We start from the raw sequence: 26,325 nt of genomic DNA, 5'->3' as shown, positions 1-26,325 counted from the left end.
GATTAATTAAATCATTTTCTGTGGTTAAACTTGCATGTGACTATTAAGTCTCAGACTGGGCCTCCCGTCTAATCAGCCAGTGAATGTTTTCAGGATAGCACTTTGTTCCTGAAACATTGAGAAATACGCATATTGTATCCTTAATAGACCATGATGTTTATTTATGGCACAAAAAAGTCTCCCAGCTACGAAGACTCATTTAAGTGATAGTTTCGTGTCTGACACCTAGAGCTGTGTTAGATGAGGTCTCTGGAGTTGCTTATTATCACCAAGTTATTTCATGGTTGGCTCCTATTCTGAATTTGTCAAAGTTGTTCTTGCCGCTGAAAGGCCATGGGGCTTTGCATTAGGCTTCAAATCCTGCCTTTATTATTTACTGATGACTGGGCTTCTGTGGGACTGTTTCCCTCATACAAAATGAGAATAATAATGACTGCAACTCAGAGCTGTTTGGAAGATTAAAATTGTGCATAAAGTGTGGAATTTTATGTCAAGTGCCTGGCACACACTAGTTCTTCATGTCTGTGTATGTCAGATGCCCTCCTCCATGGTTATGTGACCAGAGTTTTTTGTTTTCTCTTAAGCTTTGATGTGGAAAATGGCCCTTCCCCAGGTCGGAGCCCACTGGACCCCCAGGCCAGCTCTTCCTCTGGGTTGGTGCTCCATGCCACCTTTCCCGGGCACAGCCAGCGGAGAGAGTCCTTTCTCTACCGATCAGATAGCGACTATGATTTGTCACCAAAGGCGATGTCAAGAAACTCTTCACTTCCAAGCGAGCAGTAAGTACGAGCTCTATGTGGCTTCTAATCTCACACTTACCTCATCTCTAACCTGTCACAGCAGCAACAACAACTGTTCCCCTTTAACCCGTGGGAAGGAGGGAGGAGAAAAATGAATGTGAGCTGAGGTGACGGTAATGACCCTTAAAGACATTAGTGCTCTACAGCATGAGAAATATGTATCTGGGGTCTCCAAGAGTATTAAAAATCTCAGACACAGTGTGCAGATTTCATCTGTTATTGATACTTTTTTTAATTGTCATTCAGCGTTCATTTCCTGAACCGCTGAATCATTTATGAGTTGAGAACCTTAACGCTTTTTTTGCAAATCATACTAGAACTTTCCGCAACATGTTTGCATGAGGCTACGGCAAAAAGAAAAACGGTAGTTGGTGACATGCCTCCTCTCTCAGTAGTCTCTGCTTGGTGACATTTAATGAGCTGTCATCCAGCCACATGTCTTTGTCCCTTCTCTGGAACCTTAACTCAATGCCCACTTGTTGCCTGGCTCCTCGGTGAGACATGACACACTCCACCACCCTATTAGACACAGCTGATGTTTTTGTTTTGCTGCTATTAATTGTAGATCTCTAATTTTTAAGGAACAATGACTGGGTTGTATTACTCGTTTATTAAATTTCTGAAACCAAATAAGGTTGGATGCTGGTATTCATGCTTTAAAAGGTTTCTGGGCACACGTACAATTGTTTTTAACATTGTATGTTATAAAAATATTGGTAGCTCCCTAAAGTCTCCAGCCTGGAAATTTCCACTGGGCTCTCTTCTGCTTTTGAAAAAGAAACTAAAAAGGGTCACTCTCTTATGAAAGGGGCAGGGGACATCTTAAAGCTACCAGTAAGAACGGATTCCCCAGGGCATTTCTGCCGGTAAATTCTAATATAAGCACCCCTTCCCTAAAATGTCTTAATCAGTGGGCGGGCCAAAATTCATTTCTTCATTCATTTGACAAATACTTCCTGAATTTTTTCCTATGTGCCATGCAGTGTGCCAGGCTCTGGGGATACAAGGTTAACAAAACAGTGGAATAATCACAGATGAATTAAAAACAGATATTCTCAGAAAGGTTGCATGCTCCCAGGGAGGTTACAGTTAATAAGAAAGATAAGAGGAACACCCACATAACTGTGCTACAGAGTGGAAGGAAACATTTAATGAGCACTTAGCGTGGGACCAGCTGCATTGGCATGTGTGACTCCTTTTAATCTTCACAACAATTCTGTCAGGTAGGTACCACTATTATCTCCACTCTATAGATAATGAAACTGAGACTCAGAGAGACTGAGAAAAGTGTGCCCATCCCTTGACTAACCATATGCCATGCTCTATCCTGCAATGTAGCTAAGACTGACCATATTCAAACCTCTTAGACTTATTTGCCTATGTTCTTCAAACTGCAAAGCAGAATCTCAACTATCAGGTAGAAAACAGAGGAGTGCAGAGTCAAGGTGCCTGAGGCCAGAGGAGAGGTAACCACTTTGTTGCAGGTCATGTAGAACCGAGGGTGTTTCTGACCAAGATTTGCATGGGAGCTTGACGGTGAATATACCTGGCATTGTCTCTTTTACCAAGAGAAACACCTATCTAGACTTCCTAGGGGGAGAACATAGGAAATGGGGGGAGCTGAAACTAAATAGAGCTTCATTCACATGATGTTTCACAGGTGAAAAGACTAGCTTTGGAAGGCAGCTAACAGTTCCCCAAACTCTTGCCAAACAGCATGATGAGTCTCAGGGTCATTCAGAGGCTTTTCAGAAGGTTCCAACCAAATTTCAGATTAAACTCTGATGATGTTTTAAGAGTCACAGGTTATGAAAATTTTGAACTTGAAGAGACCTGAAAGATTACCATCCAACTCAGTCTTCAGCTGTAAAAAGAGAGATATAATTTCGAATGATTCTGTATTCAGGGTCCCTAATATTCATGGTATACCTTCTTTTCAGCTTTACCAACCAGCAAAATTTTCCCCCTAACTCAAAACCTACACAATGTTGCCAACTTTAAATTCAGGAAAATAAGAATTATATGTGTAAGTTACCTAGTATCATTCTCATTTTTAAAAATTTTTTTTGTTTATTTATTTCTGAGACAGAGAGAAACAGAGCATGAGTGGGGAGGGGCAGAGAGAGAGGGAGACACAGAATCTGAAGCAGGCTCCAGGCTCTGAGCTGTCAGCACAGGGTCGGATGCTGGGCTCGAACTCACAAACCATGAGATCATGACCTGAGCTGAAGTCCGTCGCTCAACCGACTGAGCCACCCAGGCGCCCCATCATTCTCATTTTTTTAAAGAAAAGGACTTCTTAAAATTAAAAGAAAAAAATGGAGGAAGGACACACTTTCATAATAAAGAACAGCTCTACCCAAGAAAACACTGTTGGCAACATAATATCACCCTATCGAAGATACTGATTATAGAATATAGGAAAGTCTTGAGTGAATAAAATGGCACAATTTTTTTTTTGGAGATATTTCAACATTGCAGTAACACTTTTATATATTTGTCAGTTTAAGAATTTATATTTCTGGTTACAAGAAGTGGAGCTTGAATAATGCCCAGGTTTTTCTGGGATTTCAGTTTACTGGGACCATGTTGGAAAATCCAGTTTCACACATGTAGCTTGAGATAAACTGAAGTCATGCCTTCAAAGGTATTTTACCTGATTATTACTCTTCAGAGTGAATTGAAACAAATAGAGAATAGCAACCCCCAAGCCTCTCGCTGCTTTTCCTGCCTTCTACCCGTAGAGCCGAGGAAAAGAAGGGCAAAGACAGGTCTAGAGTCTTAATGTGAAGGCCATTAGGTGGGGGCTCTGGAATGTCCCCTGCTCAGGAGCTCCTCATATTCAGCACACAGCAGTCATGGATTTATGTAAGAGTTGGAAAACTTGCATAATTCCTCTGTATTAAACCCTAATAGTAGAGGCAACACTGTTTTTGTTTTTGTTTTGTTTTTAATTTCTCTTCTGAATGCTTTCGGAAGAGTAAGAGGAAATATAGGCAGGGAGAGTGAGTGAGAAGATAAGGATTAAAAGTAAAAATGTAAGTGGAAAATTACAAGTGGCTTTAACTTTTAGCAACAAAAGAGAGATTGAAATAAGCCTTTCTAGTAAAGAAAACAAGACCATCATTGGGTCCCAAGAGGAAATTTCAGATGTTTCCCTAGATGTGGCAATAATCTACTGGCTTCTCTTTTGCTCCTGTGTTGTAGTCATCTCTAACGCAATGCCTTTGTACGCCAAGGTACTGATTTCCCAATGGGAACATAAAGTACTGGAAACTGGTGAGGCCAGTTATGTTATCCAGAACTATGGCAGGAACCACCCTGGACAGGCTGGGGTTTTGATAATCCACCTGCAAATTCACAGGGAAGGAAGATCCTTATTTCCTTCATTTGGTTACCCCATTTGCAAAGCCTTATATTGGCAAAGAGCTTTTTAAAGCCGCCATTTGTGCGAGAACTAAGTGTTCTCTAGAGAGAGCTCTCAAGGGAAATGAGATCTAAGACTGAAGAAGAAAAGCATTAATAACAGATCTCTTAAATTTAAGACCAATTTATTGATGAACTACCAAAAAAAGTTGCAATGTAAGTGGTCTTTGAGACTTGAGTTAGATATACCGCCATCACACCTACTAGTATCATGGCTTTGGCATTGAATCTCTTTTACAGTGTCCAAATTATCTGTAAATAAAAGTGCACATGAAATTAAAGTGCATTTCCTATGTGCTATGCACTATTTACAGTATTTTACATACTTCAACTCGTTGAATTCCCATAACCTTAACTTATGGGAACTATAATTTTCTTGTCTTAAAGATGAAGACATTGATTCTCAGAGAGGTTAAGTAACCTACCTAATAAATGGGGAACCAAGGTTTAAATACAGGGAGTGTAGATGATTAAACCATATGGATATTTAGTACATAGACTCAAAATGAGGATGCAAAATTAAAATAATGATATTAGACTCTACTCTGCCTACCTTTCCCGCTGTTACGAGGATCATATTCAATCTTTCTTTTAACAAAAACTTTTCAATTTAGGCACTTTGCTAACCAATAAGACATTTTCTATGTTTTCAAGGGAACTGAAAGATTTGTAAGTGTATAAGCAGTTTTAATATCTTTGAATAAAGCAATCATAGAAAGGTATGCACAGGACTTTGAAAGGTCTGGCTGGGCAGGCGAGTAGCCCACTTTGAGTGGTTACAGAGAAGCTAGAAGAGTTAGCCAGGCAGAAGGGTATGCAGGAAGAAGGTCCACGCACTAACTACTGTCTAGTTGTCAGGAACATTGTGGAGAAGCACAGCTCAGCACAGCTGAAGCAGAGAATGTGAGTAGATGAGGAAGTGGTGAAAGGCAAGGCTAGAAAAGTAAGCAGGAACCTCATCATGAACGGCCTGTGTTAAGGAGTTGGTCTTTATAAAGCTGAAGACAATCAGTGGGGAGCTACTAATAAAGGCTTTTAAGCAAGAAAATACATAATCCAACGAATGTTTTTGAAAGATAGCTCTGATTACAGCGAAGAGTGGTTTGGACAGTAGACAAACCTAAAGACTAGTGTCCAAGAGCCAAATGGAAGACTGCTTTGGTAATCCACATAATAGAGGGTGAGGATCTACATTAGAGCGGATCCAGTGGGCAATAATAAATATTTGTAAGTTAGCATCAACAGGGGTTGGTGGTTGACTGTGGAGGGAGGTTTCAGGCTTGACCACCAAGATAGGTGGTTGCACCATTTTTTTTACGGTCAAGAACATTCTCTTATCACATGAAATGATGTATGTGAAAATGCTTTGTAAACTGTAAAGCATGATATTAGTTCTCTTGACTGCAGTAGGGGTAGAGATGAGTCTTCCAGAAACGTTCTCACCAGCTGGGAGGTTAGACATGCAATTCTTTACTTAAAATAATAATGATACCTACTACTAATAAGAATAACTATAAATGAGTAAATGCTTTTATGTGCCAAGCATTGTTGTAAGAGTTGTACATGAATAATAACTCACTTAATTCTTACAACACCCCACTTTACAGATAAAGAAACTGGGGCTTAGAGAGGTTGCCTAATGCCTCATAGTTAGTAATTGTGAAACTCAGAAACAAACCAATGTTGTCTCGCTTCCAAATCTGTGCTCTTGACTACAATAGTATAGGTCTGTCTATAAGACAGACTAAAATCAGTGTTACAAGAAAAGTATAAGTAAAATACTATATGTAGGTATGAAACTGAGAAAGACAAAATTAATAGAGTCCAGAGGGTATAGCAGAAGAAAGTAGCATTTTTGCTTTTTAGAAAACCATTTCATTGTTCAATGCAGACCTACCCTCATTCAAAGACCCACAGAGCTCTCATCACTGATTATTCTACAAAACTGTAATGTGCTGGGTTTGTCACTAGATGTTGCTCATGCCATGGTTCTGAATATCTGGCATTGCCCTCTCTAGCAGTTTGGAAAACTAAGTGCATCAGTTTTCATAATTAATCAAGTGTTTTATTTTCTCCATGCCGTCTTATTCTAATTATTAACATGTAAGATTATGATTTAAAATTTTGGAATCATTTCATAAATAATCTGGCTGTACTCAGATAGGAATTTTGTTTTGTTTCTTTCCTATACTGGCTATAAATGATCTGTAAATTGATCCTTTCCTCTAGCAGCTATTATCTGACGTATATCATTAGCTTTTACTGTTCAAATCCTTTCAGAGAACCAATGCTATGGATCTGGAAGTCCATCTCTTGCTTCCGAATTTTCTGCTTTCCTGAACTACAAAAGTTTCATAATGCTTACCTCCCTTTAATCATTACTTTGTACCATTGTAGTAACTTCCCATTCATGCAATAATTCATCAGCTTTAGGTGCTTCATATGTATGAGATTTGTTTATATATTTAGCTTGTATTGGGTATTTAGACTCCAGAAATCCAGGAGCTTTGGATGACCTACTTAACTCTTAACTCCATTACCTTATTCCCAACTCACCCCAATGCCTTATGAACAATGTGAACTTCACAGCAGAAATCTGAACAAGTAGCAAGATATTTCACCCACGTAAAGTTCATCTCAAGAAAATGGCTTGGGAAGGATCAGTTCTTGTTACAGCTCACCACCCTGCATTTATCACAACTGATCCTCTTTTAACTCTTTCTTCTGTTTCCTTTGGCTTCTCTCCAAGAACCCTGAAGTTCTTCCTTGGGCTCCCTCTTTCTATATTTCCCCACTCCAGAAGCCGCCCTGCCATTGTAACTTTCCCCACGGTTGTAGGTAACTCTGAAATATATAGCTCTAATTCCCATATTTTAATCCTCCTGCTTGATGTCTCCCTTGGGATATCAATGAGGATCTTACTATTCAGCATGTGAGAAAGTGACATATCTCTTCCCCCAGCTTCTCCTTACTTTCCCATTTCTGCTCATGACTTCACTATTTTCCCACGTACCCATTTTTTAAATGGAAAATAGTATTTCTTTATGACCCCTTATCCAATTAAATGCTGAGTCCTTGGCAAGACACTTAGGGTCTCTTCAGATTGTCTTTCCCTGTTTCTTCCTCTGCCTCACCCATTTCTTCTCATTTGAATGACTGCAATATCCCCCTAGATATTCTTCCTGACTTGGTCCTCTCACCAATCCATCTCTTGGTGTCTACAGCATTTTTACTTTCTAAAGCACTTTTCTGTTTGCCTATCTCACTAAAAACCTTCACTAGCTCCTTTCTTCCTTCTGAGTCAAGCACCGCCTCCACAACTATGGTCCATACCATCCATAAGATGGGTGGGGACCTTCTAACCTTATCCTCCAAATATGTCTGTAGTAAATGTGCTCAACTCTGCTTAAACAGTCACCAAGAATCTCAGTAAATGTGTTCAGTACTTTCCCATTTTAATACGGTTGTTCCTGATATTTCCCTCCTTGGTGATATCTACCATCCATGCTTTTTGAAGCCTGCCCTTCAAAGTGTGTCTCAAAACCACTCATTTGATCAAGCCTGTCCTACTTCCTCTGAACTGTAATTATTACCTCTCCTTTGCACCCCATTAAGTTTCCCCATTAAATGTTTATAGTTCTCATTCTGTATTTATCTATTTCTGTCTCCCCTGCTATGTTTTAATTTGAAGAGGTCATGGATTCTGTTTAATTCAATCTGTCCACTATGTACGATCATCATAAAATAGGTAACATAATAGTTAAAAGCACAGATCTTTTGGAATCAAACTTTCTTAGCTACTCCAATTACTATGTGTTAGTTAAGCAGTGGCTTAACCTCTCCAAGCCTTGATATCATCTTCAAAATGGGAACATTGAGAGTACCTGCTTCAGGGCACCTGGGTGGCATAGTTAGTTGAGCATCTGAACCTTGATTTAGGCTCATATCATGATCCCAGGGTCATGGGATTGAGTCCCACGACAGCTCTGCACTAATCATGGAGCCTACTTAAGATTCTCAATCTCTTTCTCTGTCTCTCTTCCCCTACCCCACTCCCCTGCTCATGCACTAGCTCTCTCTCTCTAAAATAAAAAATTAAATTAAACAAAGTGTACCTGCCTCAAGCCTTGTTACAAGAATTAAATGAGATTATGTACATAAAGTGCTTAGCACAGGGTGTAACATATGGTAACCATGCAAAGAATGTTCTCTGTTGTCAGTATTCTTTTTGTAGTCACTGTACAAAGTAGATGCATAAGAACTTGACTAGAATGACTTGAAGGGGGACTTCTAGCTAAAGACAACAGTAGAAAGCAAAGTATTATGTTAAATAAGACCCCAAAGTAAAAGCCTGTGTTGGAGAAGAGGCCCACGTGGATGTATGTGTTGTTCAACTCTGCATCTTTAGGCCTCATAGAATTCCTGATATGTGGCTGGTGCTTAATAGTCATTGGTTGCATTCACGTTATTAACAAATAAGGTGCCATGTTTGTATGAGGATTATGAGGACAGAGATCAGACATTGAAGGAAGCTCATTGTCAACCAACTTCTGCGCAGCTGTTAGGATTCACACTGTGATAACAGATTGGCCTGATTTTGTGTCTACAACTAACGACAATGTGTCTTCTAATGATTTTATGGAGAACTTGCTGAATGTGGACTTAAGCAAATTAATCAAAGCTTGTGCTAAACAGAGAGTGCATTTCTGAAAACATGCTTTAGACTCTTCCTAAGTACAGATTTACATAACTAGGTAGAGCTTAATCAGATCTTTGGGACAAAGTGAGCAACAATGATATGGTAATGGTAGGTTCATCCTGTACACTCCCATTAAAAGATTTTCCTTGGGTACTTTAAGAAAAAAAGTTATATTAGAAACCAAAAGTAATGGGATTCCCAGACAGAAATCTGTGTTTAAATGGCATTAAGGCTGTGGCTCAAATCAGCAAAAGCCAGGAAATCCAAAGTTAACCTTTATCCAGACTGTTGTGCCATTTTTTCCAACTCTGTGTGTGCTGGTGAGCAGCCTTCCCTTTGAATTTCCTACCTCTGGCAACCAAGTCGCTTTGAATTACAGCACTGTGGGTCTGCTATTAAATGGGAATGTACCCTGAGGATATATACTTATTTGCAAGTGCTTTCATGTGTCCCTGTAAGCCCAGGAGCCATGAACCTAGGTATTTTTTTTTTCTTTCAAGTCCCTAAGGTCCCCATTTATGCCTAGATAAGTCCTGCCTTATACCCAGGTAGATGGACTTACGTAACACTTGTGTTGCTAACACTGATCAAGTTTAATATTACAGCTTATGTGTTATAATTCAAATGCACTTTTAAATGTTTCTTTTCTCTCTTTTCACCAGACACGGCGATGACTTGATTGTAACACCTTTTGCCCAGGTATGTATCGTGCTGGCCCTGGCTTGCTCTCTGTGTCTCTCTGGGTAGTTTCTATGTGTGGCCTCTGAACCTGCCCATTCATCTACTTTTGTTCCTAACCATCCTGATCATTGTCCTTATAGGTCCTTGCCAGCTTGCGAAGTGTGAGAAACAATTTTACTGTACTGACAAACCTTCATGGAGCATCCAACAAGTAAGCATGGACTTTTTGTGGAGTTATGCCTTCCATAAAGGCAAAAACATTGAACAGCACTAAAAAAAAAAGGAAAAAAAAAACATTGCATGGAAATCAGCCCTCCAAACTAAGTTAGGATACATGATGAAATTTGAAAATAGGATGGAACATCATAGTATTTTAGAACTGGTGAGATGTGAGAATTAGTCTAGATCTTCTTAATCTTTGTGCCCTTCACACTCAGTAGACAGTAAGAGTTCAACAAACGAAAGGTGGGGATGAGGATTTTTTTGACATTTATACTTACTGCTTTGGGAAGTATGAATACTTATTCATAACAGATGTAAATTCTATTAAATTTCTTTTGGAATATCTATTAATGAATTCAGAAATTCAGATTCAAGATTAAAGGTACCAAAATATTCAAGTCCAAGTTGCCTTTTGTTTTTTATAATATATAAATACGTTCATGCAACTTGATGAATAAGAGTGGGATTATCTTCTCCTCTGCCCCCAAATAGCTATATAACCTTGGTCAGTTTATTGCTGAACCTTGGTCTCCTCATCTTTATAATGAAGGGTTTGAACTTGATATTCCTGCATAACTTTCTCCTCCAAAACCATTTCAATCTATGAATCTAAGTATTATGCAGGTCACTATCCAGCGTTTTAAAAGATCATCACAGGGCTCAGAAGGTCCCAGAATCAACAATTGTGGAATGACACCCAAGGTACCTCATGATCCAACTCAAGTTAGTTTGATTGATAGTTGATTGGGTTTATATTTGATGCAGTAGACATGAAAGCTAGAGACTTGCCCAGCCTCTTTTGCAGGTGTATCCCTGTTTGTTCACTTATTAAATAACTCACCCAAGAAGTATTTATTGGCACGTGCTATGCCTCCATGCATACATGTATGTTTTTGACAAATATTTATTGAGCACTACCTTTTACCAGGAACTGGTGATATAATAGTGACCCAAACAGACAAGTTTTCTGCCCTTTCAGGGCTGCCATTTAAATAGGAAGTGCCAGAGCATCTGGTGGTGAACAATCAGACCAAGTCTCTGGCCACATGGAATCACATTCCAACGACTATGGTCTGGTTGCTCCCCGCATGTTCTATTTTCCATCCTAATTGTGGATTTACTGTTCTCTCTTCCTCAAAAGTCTCTCTCTACCGGCCAGTGATTGCCTAGCTAAATCCTACTTGTCTTTTATAGCTCATCTCTACTATCACTGTCACCAGTATGCTTCCCCTGACCGCACCAAGCCTGGCTGAGTGCCCCTCAGTGGTCCCAGAGCACTCTCCCAACCTTATCACACTGTTCATGGGTCTCTGCCCACCACTAGATTGTGTGTCCCTTGAGGTCCTTCCAGAATTACACTTACTTTTCCTTGAATTTCTAAGATTTAGCAAAATGCCTGACACATAGTATTTGCTCCATAAATATGCATCCCACGTATAAATTTCCAAATAAATAATTGTTGGAAAAAGACCATAGATTATTTGGAAAATTATATTTTCAGAAGGGATCCCTCCCTTTTCCCCACATTTTTTTTTCTTTGCAGAATATGACCTCTGGGGCCATACATATTGTCCTCATACCCAATCCTACCACTTGACAACTATGTGACTTGGGCACAATTTCTCTATATCTCAGTTTCCCAATCTATAAAATAAGGTTGCTCTGAGAATTAAATGAGGTGACATTTGTAGAACATTTATAATGGCACCTAGCACATCATAGGTGCTCCATAAATGTGAGCTATTATAATTGATAGCTACATTTCTCTTGTTGAATCCAGGCAGTGTAACACTTCGGAGTTTTCGCATCCATTATCTCAGTGATAATCACCATAAATGCTGTTTATGACAGGTATTGTTGCCTCTGACTCTGTACACAAGGAGACAAAGCTTAGGGAGATTAAATGACTTGCACAAGAAGACACCAGTTCTGGTGAAGAACAGAGTCAGACTTGAAACCTGGCATCCTGACTCTCACTGCAGCATTCTTTATAAGGAAAAACAGTTGTTGTCTTTCCTGTGTAGGGAAAAACCCAGTTCTTCCTGTGTTTTTCTTCCCTGTGAGTCTTCTTTACTACTGAGAAATCACTTTATTTCTGATACTCTGGTCACCAAATATGTGGAGGTTCCACCCCCGCCCCACCCCAACAACAAGCAAGTCTCCAACACCAGCTGGGTGTCCTACAATTTAACTCCATTCTGACACTATCTACCTGGAGATCCCGTCAGATCCCAGATTAAAGGCTCAGTCCCACAAGGCTGCTTCCCACTTCAGATGTCAGTCACAGCTCAGGTGCTTCTGACTTACTTCCTACAGATCAGAGGTTCCAAGGAGTCCCTCCTCAGGTTCAAAGAATTTGCCAGAGTGGCTCACAGAACTCAGAGAAATACTTACCTTTACCAGTTGATTAAGAGACATGATAAAGGACACAGATGAACAGCCAGATAAGAAAAACATAGCTTGAGGTCTGAGAGGGTCCCAAACACAGGAGCTTCTGTCCCTGTGGAAATGGGGGGCATCACCCTCTCAGGGTAAATATGTTTGCCAGCCTGGAAGCTCTCTGAACCCTGTGCTACTGACATTTTATGCAGTCCTCATCACCTACACATGGTCAATGATAACTCTGGTTTTAGCCCTTTTCCCCTCTCTGGAGGGTGAGAGGTAGGGCTGAAAATTTCAAGCCCCTAATCCCGGCTTGGTCTTTCTGGTGACCATCCCCTCCCAGGAGCTTACCTAGAGTCGCGTCATTGGAACACAAGATGTTCCTGTTGCTCTAATCACTTAGGAAATTATGAGTTTTAGCAGCTCTGTGCCAGGAATTAGAGGCAGAGACCAATATATTCTATTTCTGTTACCTCACATTTTTGCATTCACTACACTAAATACGTTTTCTTGGTTATGGGAAGAAATCGCTGAATATTTTTAACAGTCATTTAGGCAGAACTTAGGGAATAGATGAAGGTCAGAGAGCCCGAAGGCAGAGACATGAGCTAGGAGTGTTTTCAGGAATTAAGATATTAGGAGTGAAGCCCTGGACAGAGATGATGGAGGTGGGAACTGGAGAGGAAAGATTAATAAGGATACATTTCAAAGGCTTCTGTGGTTTAGCGGGACTCAAGGTCACTGCACTGCATAGCTCCAGGGCGAGAGTGGGGGTTGTTTTCAGTTACCATTTGTTAGCAAGAAACTTGGATATTCTTTTTCTGTAAGTATGGGAACATTCAGCCTAACTGTGCTGATTAATAGGCTATGTCAGCTGAAGCTACTTCCTTGGGAATCAGGTCTTTCCACAGCCTTGAGGGTTTTGAGCCACATAAACCTTCAAGAACTAAAGGACCCCTAAGACCATAACTGCTATATACAGAGCTGACCCAGAGTCCATTCTCACACTGTGGCTGAGGACCACTCTCCAAATCATGGCCCTTTGCATCACCTTTGGTCCAAACCAAACCACACTCACCAAATAGAATAAATCTCCGTCAGTAGGATAGTTGTATCTGATGATCTTTCTCAGATCCATCCCCACCCACATTTGTAGAGTTGATCCTCATTGATTCCAAGCATTTTCTTTTGTTTTCTCTTCTCTTCTCTTCTCTTCTCTTCTCTTCTCTTCTCTTCTCTTCTCTTCTCCTCTCTTCTCTCTTCTTCTTTCTCCCCTCCCCTCCCCTCCCCTCCCCTCCCCTCCCCTCCCCTCTCCTCTCCTCTCCTCTCCTCTCCTCTCCTCTCCTTTCCTTTCCTTTCCTTTCCTTTCCTTTCCTTTCCTTTCCTTTCCTTTCCTTTCCTTTTCTCTTTTAAGTAGGCTCCACACCCAGCACAGAGCCCAACACAGGGCTCCAGCTCACGACCCTGAGATCAAGACCTGAGCTGAGATCAAGAGTCAGATGTTTAACCGACTGAGCCACCCAGGCACCCCCACCCAAGCATTTTCTTGAAACCAACACCACGTAACAGAAGTTCAAGGCAGGGCATATGTTCTATTAGAGCTTCCCTGGGAGGCTGAGAACTCAATGATGGGTTTTAGCTACAAATGAAGCCGCTTAGGGGGTTCACTTAATGAACCCATTGTATTCCTAGATAGTACCCTCAAATAAAGAAAACTGAGGACAACAGTACCTGCCAGGAATGGATCCACCAAACTGACAGCATTTCCCCCACATAGTCACTTATCTTAACAACTGAAACTACAAGATCCATGGAACTCATAAGTGGCTTTCTGGGACATTTGCCTTGGGTTCCAGGGTGCCACTCCTTGGCTTAAATGTAACATTTAAGCAAGAATTCTGTCCTTGGAATGGTTTTCTTGAGACATCTGGATAGTGTGGTTTATTATATAAAAAGGAACTCCCACATAGAACTATACTTCTCTTAAGTCAAGATTTCCTTTATCTTTTGGCTCTTTGCTCTACTGAAAAATAGTTCATTGTCTGCCTGAGCTTTACCACCCAAAGGGTGAAAATCTCAGTTTCTGTTGAGGTGATTTCCTTGCACTTCCGTGAAATGTTCCATTGAGAGATGCTTGATTGGGCCTGTATTTCTTGGCTTCAAATTAAAAGCTATTATTTCTTTAGTCCCAGGAGTTAATTTTGCAAATATGGCTTTCATTTAGAGCTGTTAATTCAGATAAGCATCCCTAAAGCATTTACTGGCTTCAGCTGATGGAGAAATCACATGAATGAGAACGCCCACCATTCGTCAGTCTGATAACCAGGGAATATAGCAGCTAGAAGCAAAACGGTGTTCCCCATCATTCAACTGTGTCACTAACATCACAGAAATCACCAGTGGCTATCAGGAAATCATGTAACATCTCTGTATCAACATTCTTCCAAGGCATAATTCAATCAACATGTATGTAATCTTTGAGAAAGAATTAATAGCCATTTAATTTTGTTTTCATTGTATATCTTTCATTGCTTTATGTCCTTTGGCATGGGATTTAAATTAGCTGAGAATAATAAAATCTCGAGCATTCAGAGGGGAAAGAACCCAGCCAAATTTCCTCAGAGTAAGTGAGGAAATATATGTAAAACCCTCACACAGGAGCTGGCACACTGTAAATTAGCAGTAAATGTTATTTGCCTCCTGCCTTCCCCAAGTGAGGAAGAAACTGAGAGGTTCAGTGAGTTGCCGAGGGCTATATATTTAGAAGGTGCCAGAGCCAGGATTAGGATTCCTGTCTTCTGATTCATAGTCCAGTTCTTTCTCCACTGTACTATTCAGGGCTGTAAAATATTATTAACTGCTGTGGCCAAATTATCCTCCCTATTAATATCACCATCTTTAATCCAGGCACATAACTTAGGATTCTTCTATAAGTTAGGAACCACTGGAAACTGGGCGACCAATGGCATTTTCTTCTGGCACTCATGACAGTTTTCTAATTGGCACTCTCATGCCCTGTAAGTAATAATGCAGCTTCCAGAAGTCATTCACTCGTTTAGTTTGTGTTGAGCCTCTTCATTATACCGGATCTTGGGAATAAGTAGTAAACCAAATAAACGTGGTTCTTGCCTTTGCAAAGCTTGCACACACAGATGCTTATCTGGATTAACAACTCTAAATAAGAGCTTTATTTTCAAAATGAACTCCTGGGACAAGGGAATTTATATAATTTATGTCATTTTCAAGAATACATTGGGAGAATTGGGTGCCGTGAGTAGCCTAACTGTTAAGAAAGCAAAGATTCCTGGCGTGACTGGGTGGCTCAGTTGGTTGAGCATCTGACTTCAGCTCAGGTCATGATCTCATGGTCTGTGGGTTTGAGCCCCGCGTCGGGCTCTGTGCTGACAGCTCAGAGCCTAGAGCCTGCTTCGGATTCTGTGTCTCCCCCTCTCTCTGCCTCTCCCCCACTCACACTCTATCTCTCTCTGTCTCTCAAAAATGAATAAGCATTAGAAAAACTAAAAAAGAAAGAGATCCCCAAACATTTAGGGTCTCCTAGTTCAATGTCTCCTTTCACAAAAGCCACCCTTGGAACTCAGGAAGACAGGCAAAGTGAAATCATTAAAGACATGTTATTAATCCAATGAATACATATTGAATACCTATATCATAGCAAATATTTTGCCAATTCCAAGGTGACAAAGATGAATGAGATTCAGTCTTTGCTTAAATCTCTTGCAGGTGAGATAGACAAGAAAATAGGAAGTGAGATACAGTCTGAACAGCGTCATGATGGGGCAAATGTAGCAAACCGTAGGTAGCATAGACAGTGACTACTCCCACTGGGGAGGGCTTAGCTGAGGAAGTGATACCTGAGGGGATTCCTAGTACAGGGGAAGGAGTTTGCCACTGAAAAAGAAGGAAAAGCATATAAAGCTGAGCAAAACATATGCAAAGGCCCAGTGACACAAGTGTATTCTGTGTTTGTGCAACTGTGGGTAGTATGTAGAACCAAAACTGTAGAGGAAAAGGAAACCAGATAAAACATTCTCATGGTATTTGGCTCCTCAGATGATTTTTACATCAACGGTTCATTCAATTGACAGTTCACCAATATTTATGGAGTTCCCACTATTTGTGTGGCAGGTTGGTGGGTCCTACAGAGGCTATATGGAAAGGAGTCAGCACTGAATCCTCCCCTCAATGGGTCACAGATTTGTGGTGGGGATAATATGTGCCCATATGAGTCGTAACATGAGGAAATAACCTTAAAGGTACAAACAAGGCACCATGGGATATTAGAAGAGGGGCCAATTTTAGCTAACATGATGATATCATTCACAGAAGATGGCATTTGACCTTTGAAGTTTTGATTCTGACACCGATTCCAATGTGTGGATTTTTTTCCCCACACATCCAAGCAAGTTTTCCTTAACATCAGCTGAGTGCCTTACAGTTCAATTCAATTCTGACCTGTCTACTTGGAGATAGCATCAGATCCCACAGGTTGAGGTCTCAGTCCTGTAAGACGACTCGCCACTTCAGACACTGGTTGCAAGTCCAGTTTGCTACCTGTACCTTTGACCCACCAACTACGGATCAGAGGTTCCCATGACCCCTCTAGCCAGTTTGCTAGACTGGCTTACAGAACTCAGAGAAATATTTTACGTACTAGAATACTGGTTTATTATAAAAGGATATATAATTCAGTAAGAGCCAAATGGAAGAGAGGCATAGGGCAAGGTATGTGGGAAAGGGCAACAAGTCTTCCATTTCTTGGAATGTGCCCCTTTCCCCAGTCTCCTTGCATTCACCAACCTGGAATGCAAGAAACACTCCAAACCTAGTCCTTTTGGGTTTTTATGGAGGCTTCATTACATAGCCACGATTGATTAAATCATTGGCCGCTGGTGACTGAACTCAGTCTCCAGCTCCTCTTGTCTCCCCAGAGGTCTGAGGAGGGCTGAAAGTGTCAACCCTCTAATCATGTAGTTGGTTCCCCTGGCAATTAGCCCCCATCCTTAGGTTACCTAGAGACTTTCCATAAGTCTCCTCATTAACATAACACAGGACACTTTTTATATCTCTCTTCACTTACAAAATTCTTAGAGTTTTAGGATCTTGTAATAGGAATGAAGACAAAGATCAAATACAGATTTCTTGCAGCAGCGCCTAGGTAGCTCAGTTGGTTGAGTGTTCGACTCTTGATTTCAGCTCAGGGCATGATCTCACAGTTCTGGGATTGAGCCCTGAGGCATGCTCCATGCTGAGTGTGGAGCCTGCTTAAGATGCTTAAGATTCTCTCTCCTCAAAAAAAAAAAAAAAAAAAAAAAAGATTCTCTCTCCTCAGTGTGGACCCTGATTAAGATTCTCATTCTCCCTCTGCTCCTCTCCCACTTGCACGCACACTCTCTCTCTAAAATAAATAAATAAATAAACAAACAAATAAATAAATAAGCAAGCATAGATATGTATTTCTTATCATAAATTACAATATCATAGAAAGGTAGGTGATATTTACATGTGTGAATTTGTGTGGGAGAGTTTCCTTTTCAGAGGAATAGCCTGAGCAATATCAAGAAAGGAATAGGACCTGTTCAAGGAAAAATAAGTGATCAAGTCTGGCCTTGTCAAAGTACAAGTTCCTTCTTTCCTTCCTTCCTTCTTTTCTTCCTTCCTTCCTTCCTTCCTTCCTTCCTTCCTTCCTTCCTTCTTCCCTTCCTCCCTCTCCCCCTGCCTCCCTTCCTTCCTTCTTCCTTCCCTGCCTCCCTTCCTCCCTCCCTTCCTTCCTTCTTTACTTCCTTCCTTCCTTCCTACCTTCCTTCCTTCCTTCCTTCCTTCCTTCCTTTTTTCATTCTTTGTTTCAATAAGTATTTGCTGAGGGCTTAGCATATGAAGGGCCATCCTGGGTCCCAGGGATCCTGTAGTAAACAAGTTGTTCCCTGCCTGCATAAATTTTATATTTAAACTAAGGAGCTCTATACTGAAAACTAATTACTGCCTGTTTTAATTACAATTTTAAAGTGCTGCTAAGGAGAAGTACAAGATACGTGAGATCCAACAGCCAGTCAATGGTTTGAGATGAAATGTCAGGGAGGAATTCTGACAGATAAGCTGGGGAAAGTATGTTGAGGCCAAAGAGCAGAGGACTTTGAATGCTCAGCTAAGGAGTTTGGAATTTTATCTCTTACTTTTCCTGAAAAACAGCCCTCAGTATTACTGCAGGTGTTATCAGCAGATGAAATAGTGGAAAGAGAATGCACTTTGGATTCAGAAAGACAGCATTGAATCTCAACCATGTCAATTACAAACCATGTATGCTCCAGCATGTTTCTTAACCTCTTAACTACTCTGCTTCAGTTTTCTTATCCTTAAAATGAGATGATTATATTCTCAGTGGAAGCTAAGAAGTACCTAGCATGATGTCTAGCAGAAAAAAAGTAATCATTGGATGGCAATGACACAGAGGGTTTAAAAGTACCTTGCCTAGGATGACCTAGCCAGTAAATGTTTGGTAAACATGAATCCTTCCCATTAGACTCTGCAGCTGTCACGTCACGTATGCTACCTGGAAGCTAGATGACCCCTAATAGATCACGGATGGATCTGGTGCTCTTAAGAACCTAGAAAGAAAACTTGTGGCCATACCGGTGGGGAGACCCTTTCTTAACAACATCTTTGCAGGCTATTCTCTGTCATTTATAATTTGGCTTCCTCCCCAAACTTGGTTGTAGATCAGAATTCATAGATTTATGTAAAAAATACAGATTCTCAGGCCTCATCCCAGATATGCTGAAATAGACTCTCCAGGGATGGGAAAGGGAATCATATTTTTAATAGCTCCCCAAGTGAGAACATTGCTCATCTATGCTTGAGAACCACTGACTGGCCTAGAGTCCCACTCCCTTGCTTGTTGCTAATATGCTATTGCTCTTTAGTGGGCCAGACAGCCCTCTATTCTAACAGTTCTGAAAATGGGCCCCCCGGACTGGCAGCATCAGTGCCATGAGTGATCTTTTAGAAATGCACACTCTCCAGCTCATCCCAGGCCAATTTGCTCAAAGACCCTGGGGGTTGGGTTCAGTGGGGGTCTTGGTAAGCCCTCTAGGTGATTTCTGATGACCCTAAAGTGTGAGGGCTACTGCTCTATACTATTTGGGCAGGCTCTTCTGTAATGCACTGGGTAGAAGTTCTGCAAAGCATGAAAAGGTTGGTAAGACCAGCAAAATTGGGCGGTAGGGTTGAGAAATAAACAAGGAAGAAAAATAAAAAAGAAAAGGAGGAGCCCCAGTACTCCTGGAGCACAAGTTTGTTTGCTCCTTTCATTGGACTCTTAACATCAGCAGGCTTGTTACAATGTAGAATAATGCCCGGTTCCTCTGTGAAACACCACTCCTTATGTTAAGCAACCTGGATTCCTGTTCTGTGTCTTTTGGCGACTGACTTCACGTCTCTGGGTCTCAGTTTCCTGAAGTGCAAAAGGGAGGCCCAGACTGATTGGTCTCTCAGGACCCCTTTGTCTGGCATAACTTTCTACCACACTACCAAAGGAATTGGGATCCACTCTGACATTTGGTGTTATTCCTGAGCAAGCCTATTGTCTGAGGGCCTTTTGGAACTGTGAAACCTAAAACAGAGGGGCTGGTTAGGGACCTGGAGTAAACGACTTCCTTCCCGAAGAGTTGGAGCATCCAGGAGGCTGTGCGTGGGGAAATTCCGGGCCATCTGGATGTCAGAGGATTGCAGTCATCCACCAGTGTTACAGGAGCCTGCCTTCCGGAGACAGCATGATGTCATTTGATAGCTCATTATGACCTGGGAAACTCCTCAGTGATCATGGGCTGGGGTGAGGTGTGGGGGTGTGGGGGGGAGGGGAACATGGGGGTGATAGTGACACAAAGACTCAGGCCTTCTTTTCTGTCTCCACAGGAGGTCCCCAGCTGCTGCTAGTCAGCCACCTGTCTCCAGAGTAAACCTGCAAGGTAAGCACCATCATGAGACCCAAGTCCGTGTTTCAGAATCATAACATGTGTCATTTGTTCAGCAGCTGTTTTAGAATGATGGCACTTACTTGCATATCAGGGTCCTCCAAAGTCTCTCGGTGACTTTTTTCAAAGACATAGTAGAGTTTTACTTCTTTCCCTGTAAAACCAAATGAAAAGCAGTATTAAACAATTGTCCCATCATGTGCAGGCCTAGGTTTTCAGGGTGCGATGGATGTGTGGTATTGCTGCACCCCAGGAGAGAGACAGAAGGCAGAGCTGCATTGACACTGCAAAGCGACCTCAGCTTGCTGGCCCCGGTGTGCTCAGGAGAGCTAACTTCAAAGACCGTCAGGGGCCCCCTGGTTGGCCCCACAGAGCATATTAGTGGTTTTCCTCTTAGCGTCAACTATAGGTCCCACTTGAGTCTACATCCTTTCCAGGTGTGAAACCAAAGGCTGTTCCAGGTCACAAATCATTTCCCTTGGAGGTCATCCAACTTTGTTCCTCAGATGTGTGTGTGTGTGTGTGTATGTGTGGGTGTGTTTAAGAAACCTAACCTCTCATCTTTCAGTGCTGTGCATATGCTTTCCATGCAGAGTTGAAAGCTATGTAGGGGAGGGGCTACCCTGAAGGAACACCAGGGAGATGGATTGAACATAAACTGTATGTGACAAAAGATGCAACCAGTTATGTGGCATTGTTTCCAAGTCCAAAATGGAGTTTCCCCCTTGAATCTACCCCCACTAGCGTAGCGGTAGGCCTGAGTAAAACCACAGGAGAAACGAGTAAGTTGAGCTCTATTGAGATTGCCTGACACCAAACAGCACTGCCTGGTACACTTCTCTGTTTCCAGCTTCGGTATTCCCTTTGCTTTATACTTAACCATCTTCCTTCCTTGCATGTAGTGTCTCTGGCTGGCATCACAGCCACGTGAATAACGGACATAATACAGAAGCCCACCTTCTAAAGAAAGGAACAAAAACATAGGTTCCATTGACTCCTTGGCTTCTGAAGTATTTATAGTACACACCTTTAAACCTATTTTTATTAGAAAAAGACTGAGAACAAGAATAAAAGTGAAAGGAAGATATTAAGTAAAGGTAAATTTGCCTCTAGAGCCCCATGGTATGAAATGGAGAGAAGAAAATAGTGCTCTGTCCAGGGGCTTCAAAAACCTGCTGTGCTGATGTACCGTTTCCTTTAGAAGTTTGATAAAAGGAAACTCCATAGAGGGTTTTACCATATAACTGGTGTTACGTAGTCAGCGATCAAAGGAGGTGGTTTTGAAACTCCTTTATCATTTCATCATATTAGCCTACCAGTGAGACACCTTTGCTCATATTTCTGTTCGCCAAATTCGCTCCAAAGCCTTTGACAGCAATTCGAATATTTAAACTGTTTTCTTTTTTTTGGTAATAAATACTGACACACATTCAGAGAATCTGTGATATTTATGGCTCTATAAATTAGCTCATTAGCTAGAGATGTTGCTGGAAAGATCATTTTGTGATTTTTGGCACAGTGACTACAGCTCAGCAGCTAGAGATTCTTTGGCTAAATTCTTTAAAACAATGGAGCAAAGAAATAACAATACCACTTAGGCAATTTGTTTTTGTCTGTCTTTGTGGCAAACTGCAAAAATTCTGGCTTTTCATCGGGAAGAGAATGTAGCGATACCAATTATTACGTAATTATAGGTTTCAAAATCTCCTTAACGCTTAAGCCCAGTCAGAAGAGGAAGGAGGATACACACATCCTGTGTTTTGTTCTTATTATCAGCTTAAATAAGTCAGGCAGATTTTTCCTGGTATTTTAATATTTATCAGCGTGTGACAAAGAGGTGTGTTTAAATAGAAAGTTTAAAAGGGAATGAAAAGTAAGTGGCTCCGAGCAAACCGAATTGAAGGCTGAAGCGGTGCTTTCAAAGATGATTTTTCATGATAATAAGATCAGGTTTTCATTTATCATCAACTCAAGTTGGGCTCATGTATTTCAATTGAGATCTAAGATAAAAGATACAAGAAACCCACGATCATTTAAACAGATTTAGCAGCAATCTAATTTGTTAGGAAAGCCTGACTATTCTTGTACAAAGAGCAAGGTATAAGAGAGAGAGGGAGAGAGAGAGAAAGAGAAAAAGCCAAATACTTTTAAGAGGCTTTTTTTTTCCATGCATCTAAATGAAGGAAATGCAATTCATTTCAAAAAGATAATTGTCAGGACTCGTGGCTAAATTGGTGCATTAGGTCTTACAAATTGATCACTGACTGAAATAATTCGTGGGGGACATAAAAGCAAATCACTTAGTCTTCTGTACCTTTATTTTCACTGTGGAAACAAGGTCATTCTTTTCAGTTCTCATGGTACAACACGAATTTCCCTCCTCTGCAAAGACATCCCAATATATATTTTTAAATCAGCGTAATTGCTCCTTTTTTTTTTTTTTTTTTTTTGCACTATGGCAACAATTCCACTCTAGATTGTGTTCTAATTCGTGGCTTATGGATCTCCTGCAATGGAGCACTTTGAAGTCAGGCGCTGTGCCTTATTCATCCCCTGATTGTTCAAAACTCATTAACATAGCTATTTTCACCTACTAGGAAGACAGTAAATCTTGATGTGGTCAGTATTGCATAAGTATGTGGGGTTTACTTTAAGAAAAATGTTCATAAATTAAATTTTAGTTATGAATCAATATTTTTATCTCTATGAGTATGAAAAATATTTAACTGTGGTTTTTTTTTTTTTACTATTAAAAAACATCAGTTATTCCACTGGAATTAAAAAGGTTTTGAAACACACTTTGTAACAGTATATATATGTACATATATATTTGTGTGGTCATACGGGTTTTGACAAAAAGAGTTAAATACAAAAAGTTGGCATTTGGTAAAGTATTGAGAATTTAAAATCCAGAAAGTATAGCAGCATAGAAATGATATACTCCCAATTTAAGGAGAAAGATGCACTAAATCCTGCTGGGGGTGTTGAAAATGCTAATGATATAAAGTCAGGCAAACATCTTAATTTTTATCATGTTTTACTTTTTCACAAGCAGGAATTCTAGGCTTTTCTACATGATGCATGAGGATTGGAACAGAAAGGGAGAAAAATTAGAAGAAAGAGCACTCTAAAACAAAGCAGGGTTCTATCATCTGTACACATTCAACATGGAAACTGGAAGTAATTTTCAGGATTTCAGGCCTCAAAACTATTTCAACTGAAAAAATCAGATAATTGAGGAAAATCAATGTGTGTGTGTGTGTGTGTGTGTGTGTGCATGTGCATGAGTGGGTGGGTGACTGTGTGTGTGCATGTGTGTGTAGGATAATTGTCTCACTTTTTCCAACCATCCTGTCCCTTGGCTTTGCATGCATTTCAATAGTGAGTACAGATATGTCGTGGAAAGAATTCCCGAAAGGATAAATCATCAAGTGTTCACTGCCTTTACCAAATGACTCTTTGCTTTATAAAAGGATTAGGCAAGTATTCCTTTTAATGGCCAGCACCTCCGATTCATATAAATGTGACTTGACCTTTAATATATATCATATATACAACATTTTAGCAGTCAAATTGATGTGTAAGGTGGGATATTCTATATTAATCTTCTAAAATTTAGCAATAAACATATTGAGCAAGAGCATTGTCAATATAATAGATCGGATGATATGAAGAACTCCCCCCCCCCAGACCCATGGGTCTTTGGAAATGACAGCGTGACTAGAAAATTGCCTGAGGACATCAAGCCAGACTGCTGCAGACCCAGAGCCTTTCCCAGCCTGGGTCTCCATAGCCTTGGTTGATGGTGGTTTTCAACACCAGCCAATTAGATGTTTTTCAAGAAATGCCTGTATGTGGAGAAATAAGATGTGATATTACAGGACTTTCTGGTATGTCTGAAATAGGTTGGCCTAAGTGAAAAACAGACTTAATTAATTTTTTTCAGTGCTCATGGGAATCCCTTTCTTCTATTATGTGTCCAGGCCATTCTGGGGGAGGAAATGAGTCTTTACTAGTTGATAAAACAGAAGAAGGGTATTTCTGCTAAGAAGCCTATTTCTCAGTATGAGTTCCTCCCATATCTGTGCTTGATTGTAAATATCCCCCAGAAGGTTCATGGGGGTGTGCCAGATGCAGGGTCTGCTTGAGGAGTGGACAAGGGGCTCAGAGAGTTGTCTTGGATTCTAAGAATTTCAAAAAGTCATGACATTGATTGAGTTCTCATTCTTTGCCAGGGCTGCCAGGGCTTAGGATGAGAGACCAACTGTGTGTGCTCGAGTAAAGGGCTCTCTCTCTGAGAACCACAGCAGTGGCCTGAGAGCTGGCCTGTGTCAGATGACTGGAAATGAAGCCTGGCATAAGCAGGACATTTGCTTGGTTTCTACATTAAGCAAGAACTCTGGAACAGGATTACAACACTTAGGGACAAATACGAATAAAATCAATTGTGTTACCAAAGGCTGTGGCCACACAAGATAAAGGAGAGATTGGGGGAGGAGGGCGGATAACAAAAAAAAAAAAAGAGAGAGAGAGAGAGAAAAGAAGAAGGAGAAGAGGAAAAAAGAAAGGAAAATAAAAAGAGAAAAAATAGAAATGTCAGATAATTTTTTCATTAGTGTTCTGATTCTCCTGTGGCCTGAATTATTGGGATAATTGCCTTAATGACTCACCTGGAGTGTTTAAGCAGCCTGCATACAAAGTGATAGGGCAAATGCACTAGAAAAACCCCAGTCATTCTGGGAATAATTCCCCAGATGGTTGTTTTATAAGAACTGCTTTTGTCTAAAATAGTCCTCTTCTGAACATTTACCCCCAGAGCATCAACATTGAGCTATTTATATTGATCTGCAATTATTTCATATATGTCTAAAATTAAGTGTGGGTAGTTGCAAAAACATTGACAAGTCAACTAAAGTGTGAAGAGTTAAAATGTTACCCTTGAGCAAACATTGCCAAAAATAAAGCCCTGCCCATTAATGGCTATTTCACCAGTTCAAAATTAATTTCTAAATTTAGTGTGACCATTTCTTCGTATTAAATGGAACCAATGAAACCTGCAACATCTAATCTCTCACTTGCGGCCTAAAGACTTGAGTTCGTTCCGGGATGACTCCACTTCATGTTTTTGTACTGCTGAGAAACACCATCCACCCACCCACCCCTGAAAGTTGGAATCATGCATGTTAGTAAGTATTTCAGTTATGCTATTGACGTCAATGGAGTCATTAAATAGATTGCTGGCCCTCCCAGAGGCAAATCACTGCCAGGGACCTAGATACAGACACGTTTTTTACAAAGACAACCATCAGGTTTTGCTATAGCAGTAAGCCAGAGAAAGGGAGAAGTTTATACTGTAGCAGACCTATCTCCAAACACAGTTTATTTTTTTCTTTTCCATTTTAGTTCCGGCCTTTCTTTCTCTTTGGTTACAGTAGGCTCAGGCGATGCCCAGATATTGCGGCCTCCGTGTTTTGTGTGCGAAAGCATCTCCTGTAATTGAGACCGTAAATAAAGGGTGGCACGCAACTTTTGCAAACATGTCTCACCTTTAGCTGTACACAGCCCATCTTGGTGTTTATTTGGTGGCATAAATTGTCCGGGCAAACCACTATTGTCCGCCAGTAAGGCTGGGTCTGATATATAGTTCCCTGAATAAACAGTTTCTTCTGAACACACACACATATACACGCACGCTCAGTTTTGTCCTCTCTGCCACTTCTTTGCGGCCTCGAGCTACAGCCGTCCATTTATGAATCAACCTTTATGCAGCCTGCACTGTGCTGCGGGCTGGGGCTCCTAAGCAAAGGGTGGAGGAGGAGGTTAGGAAGAAAGATTCACTTCTCTCAGCTGCCTCATCTGCAGAGCCGCCGCAGGAGACAGGAGGCTGCCCACGTGCCTGTGTCCTCCCAAACCCCAGCTGCTGCCTACCTCAAGCCTGGTCATGCAGCTCCCAGGCGTGTGGGAGAGAGCCCTTCAGGAAACATCTGTCTCCTTCTGGGTATTTTTGACAGCTCTATTTACCTGGACAGTCCCGGTTGTCAGAGCCAAAGATTCACCTCACACCTGGACTCTTCTGCCTCATAGGCTCAGAGTCAGGGAGCCACGTAGAGCAGACAGCTTTCTTCGG

The 26,325-nt window shown here is 41.0% G+C and overlaps 1 protein-coding gene across 2 annotated transcripts in view; it reads left to right on the top strand.

The window, feature by feature from the left end:
• PDE4B (phosphodiesterase 4B) overlaps positions 1-26,325 on the top strand; it is a 437,163-nt gene that overhangs the window by 309,333 nt on the left and 101,505 nt on the right. For both annotated transcript variants that reach the window (XM_047084729.1, XM_047084730.1), the window contains 4 exons: positions 585-779; positions 9,588-9,624; positions 9,747-9,817; positions 20,140-20,192. In XM_047084729.1, the coding sequence (XP_046940685.1) occupies positions 585-779; positions 9,588-9,624; positions 9,747-9,817; positions 20,140-20,192 (356 nt within the window). The remainder of the gene's footprint in view (positions 1-584; positions 780-9,587; positions 9,625-9,746; positions 9,818-20,139; positions 20,193-26,325) is intronic.

Source organism: Lynx rufus, unplaced genomic scaffold, assembly GCF_022079265.1.
Source record: "Lynx rufus isolate CCGP_SWC_20201006 ecotype Redwood Valley unplaced genomic scaffold, mLynRuf1.p SCAF_2, whole genome shotgun sequence".
NCBI lineage: Eukaryota > Metazoa > Chordata > Mammalia > Carnivora > Felidae > Lynx > Lynx rufus.
The sequence above is the reverse complement of the archived record's forward strand: the minus strand, read 5'-3'. Positions and strand labels throughout refer to the sequence as shown.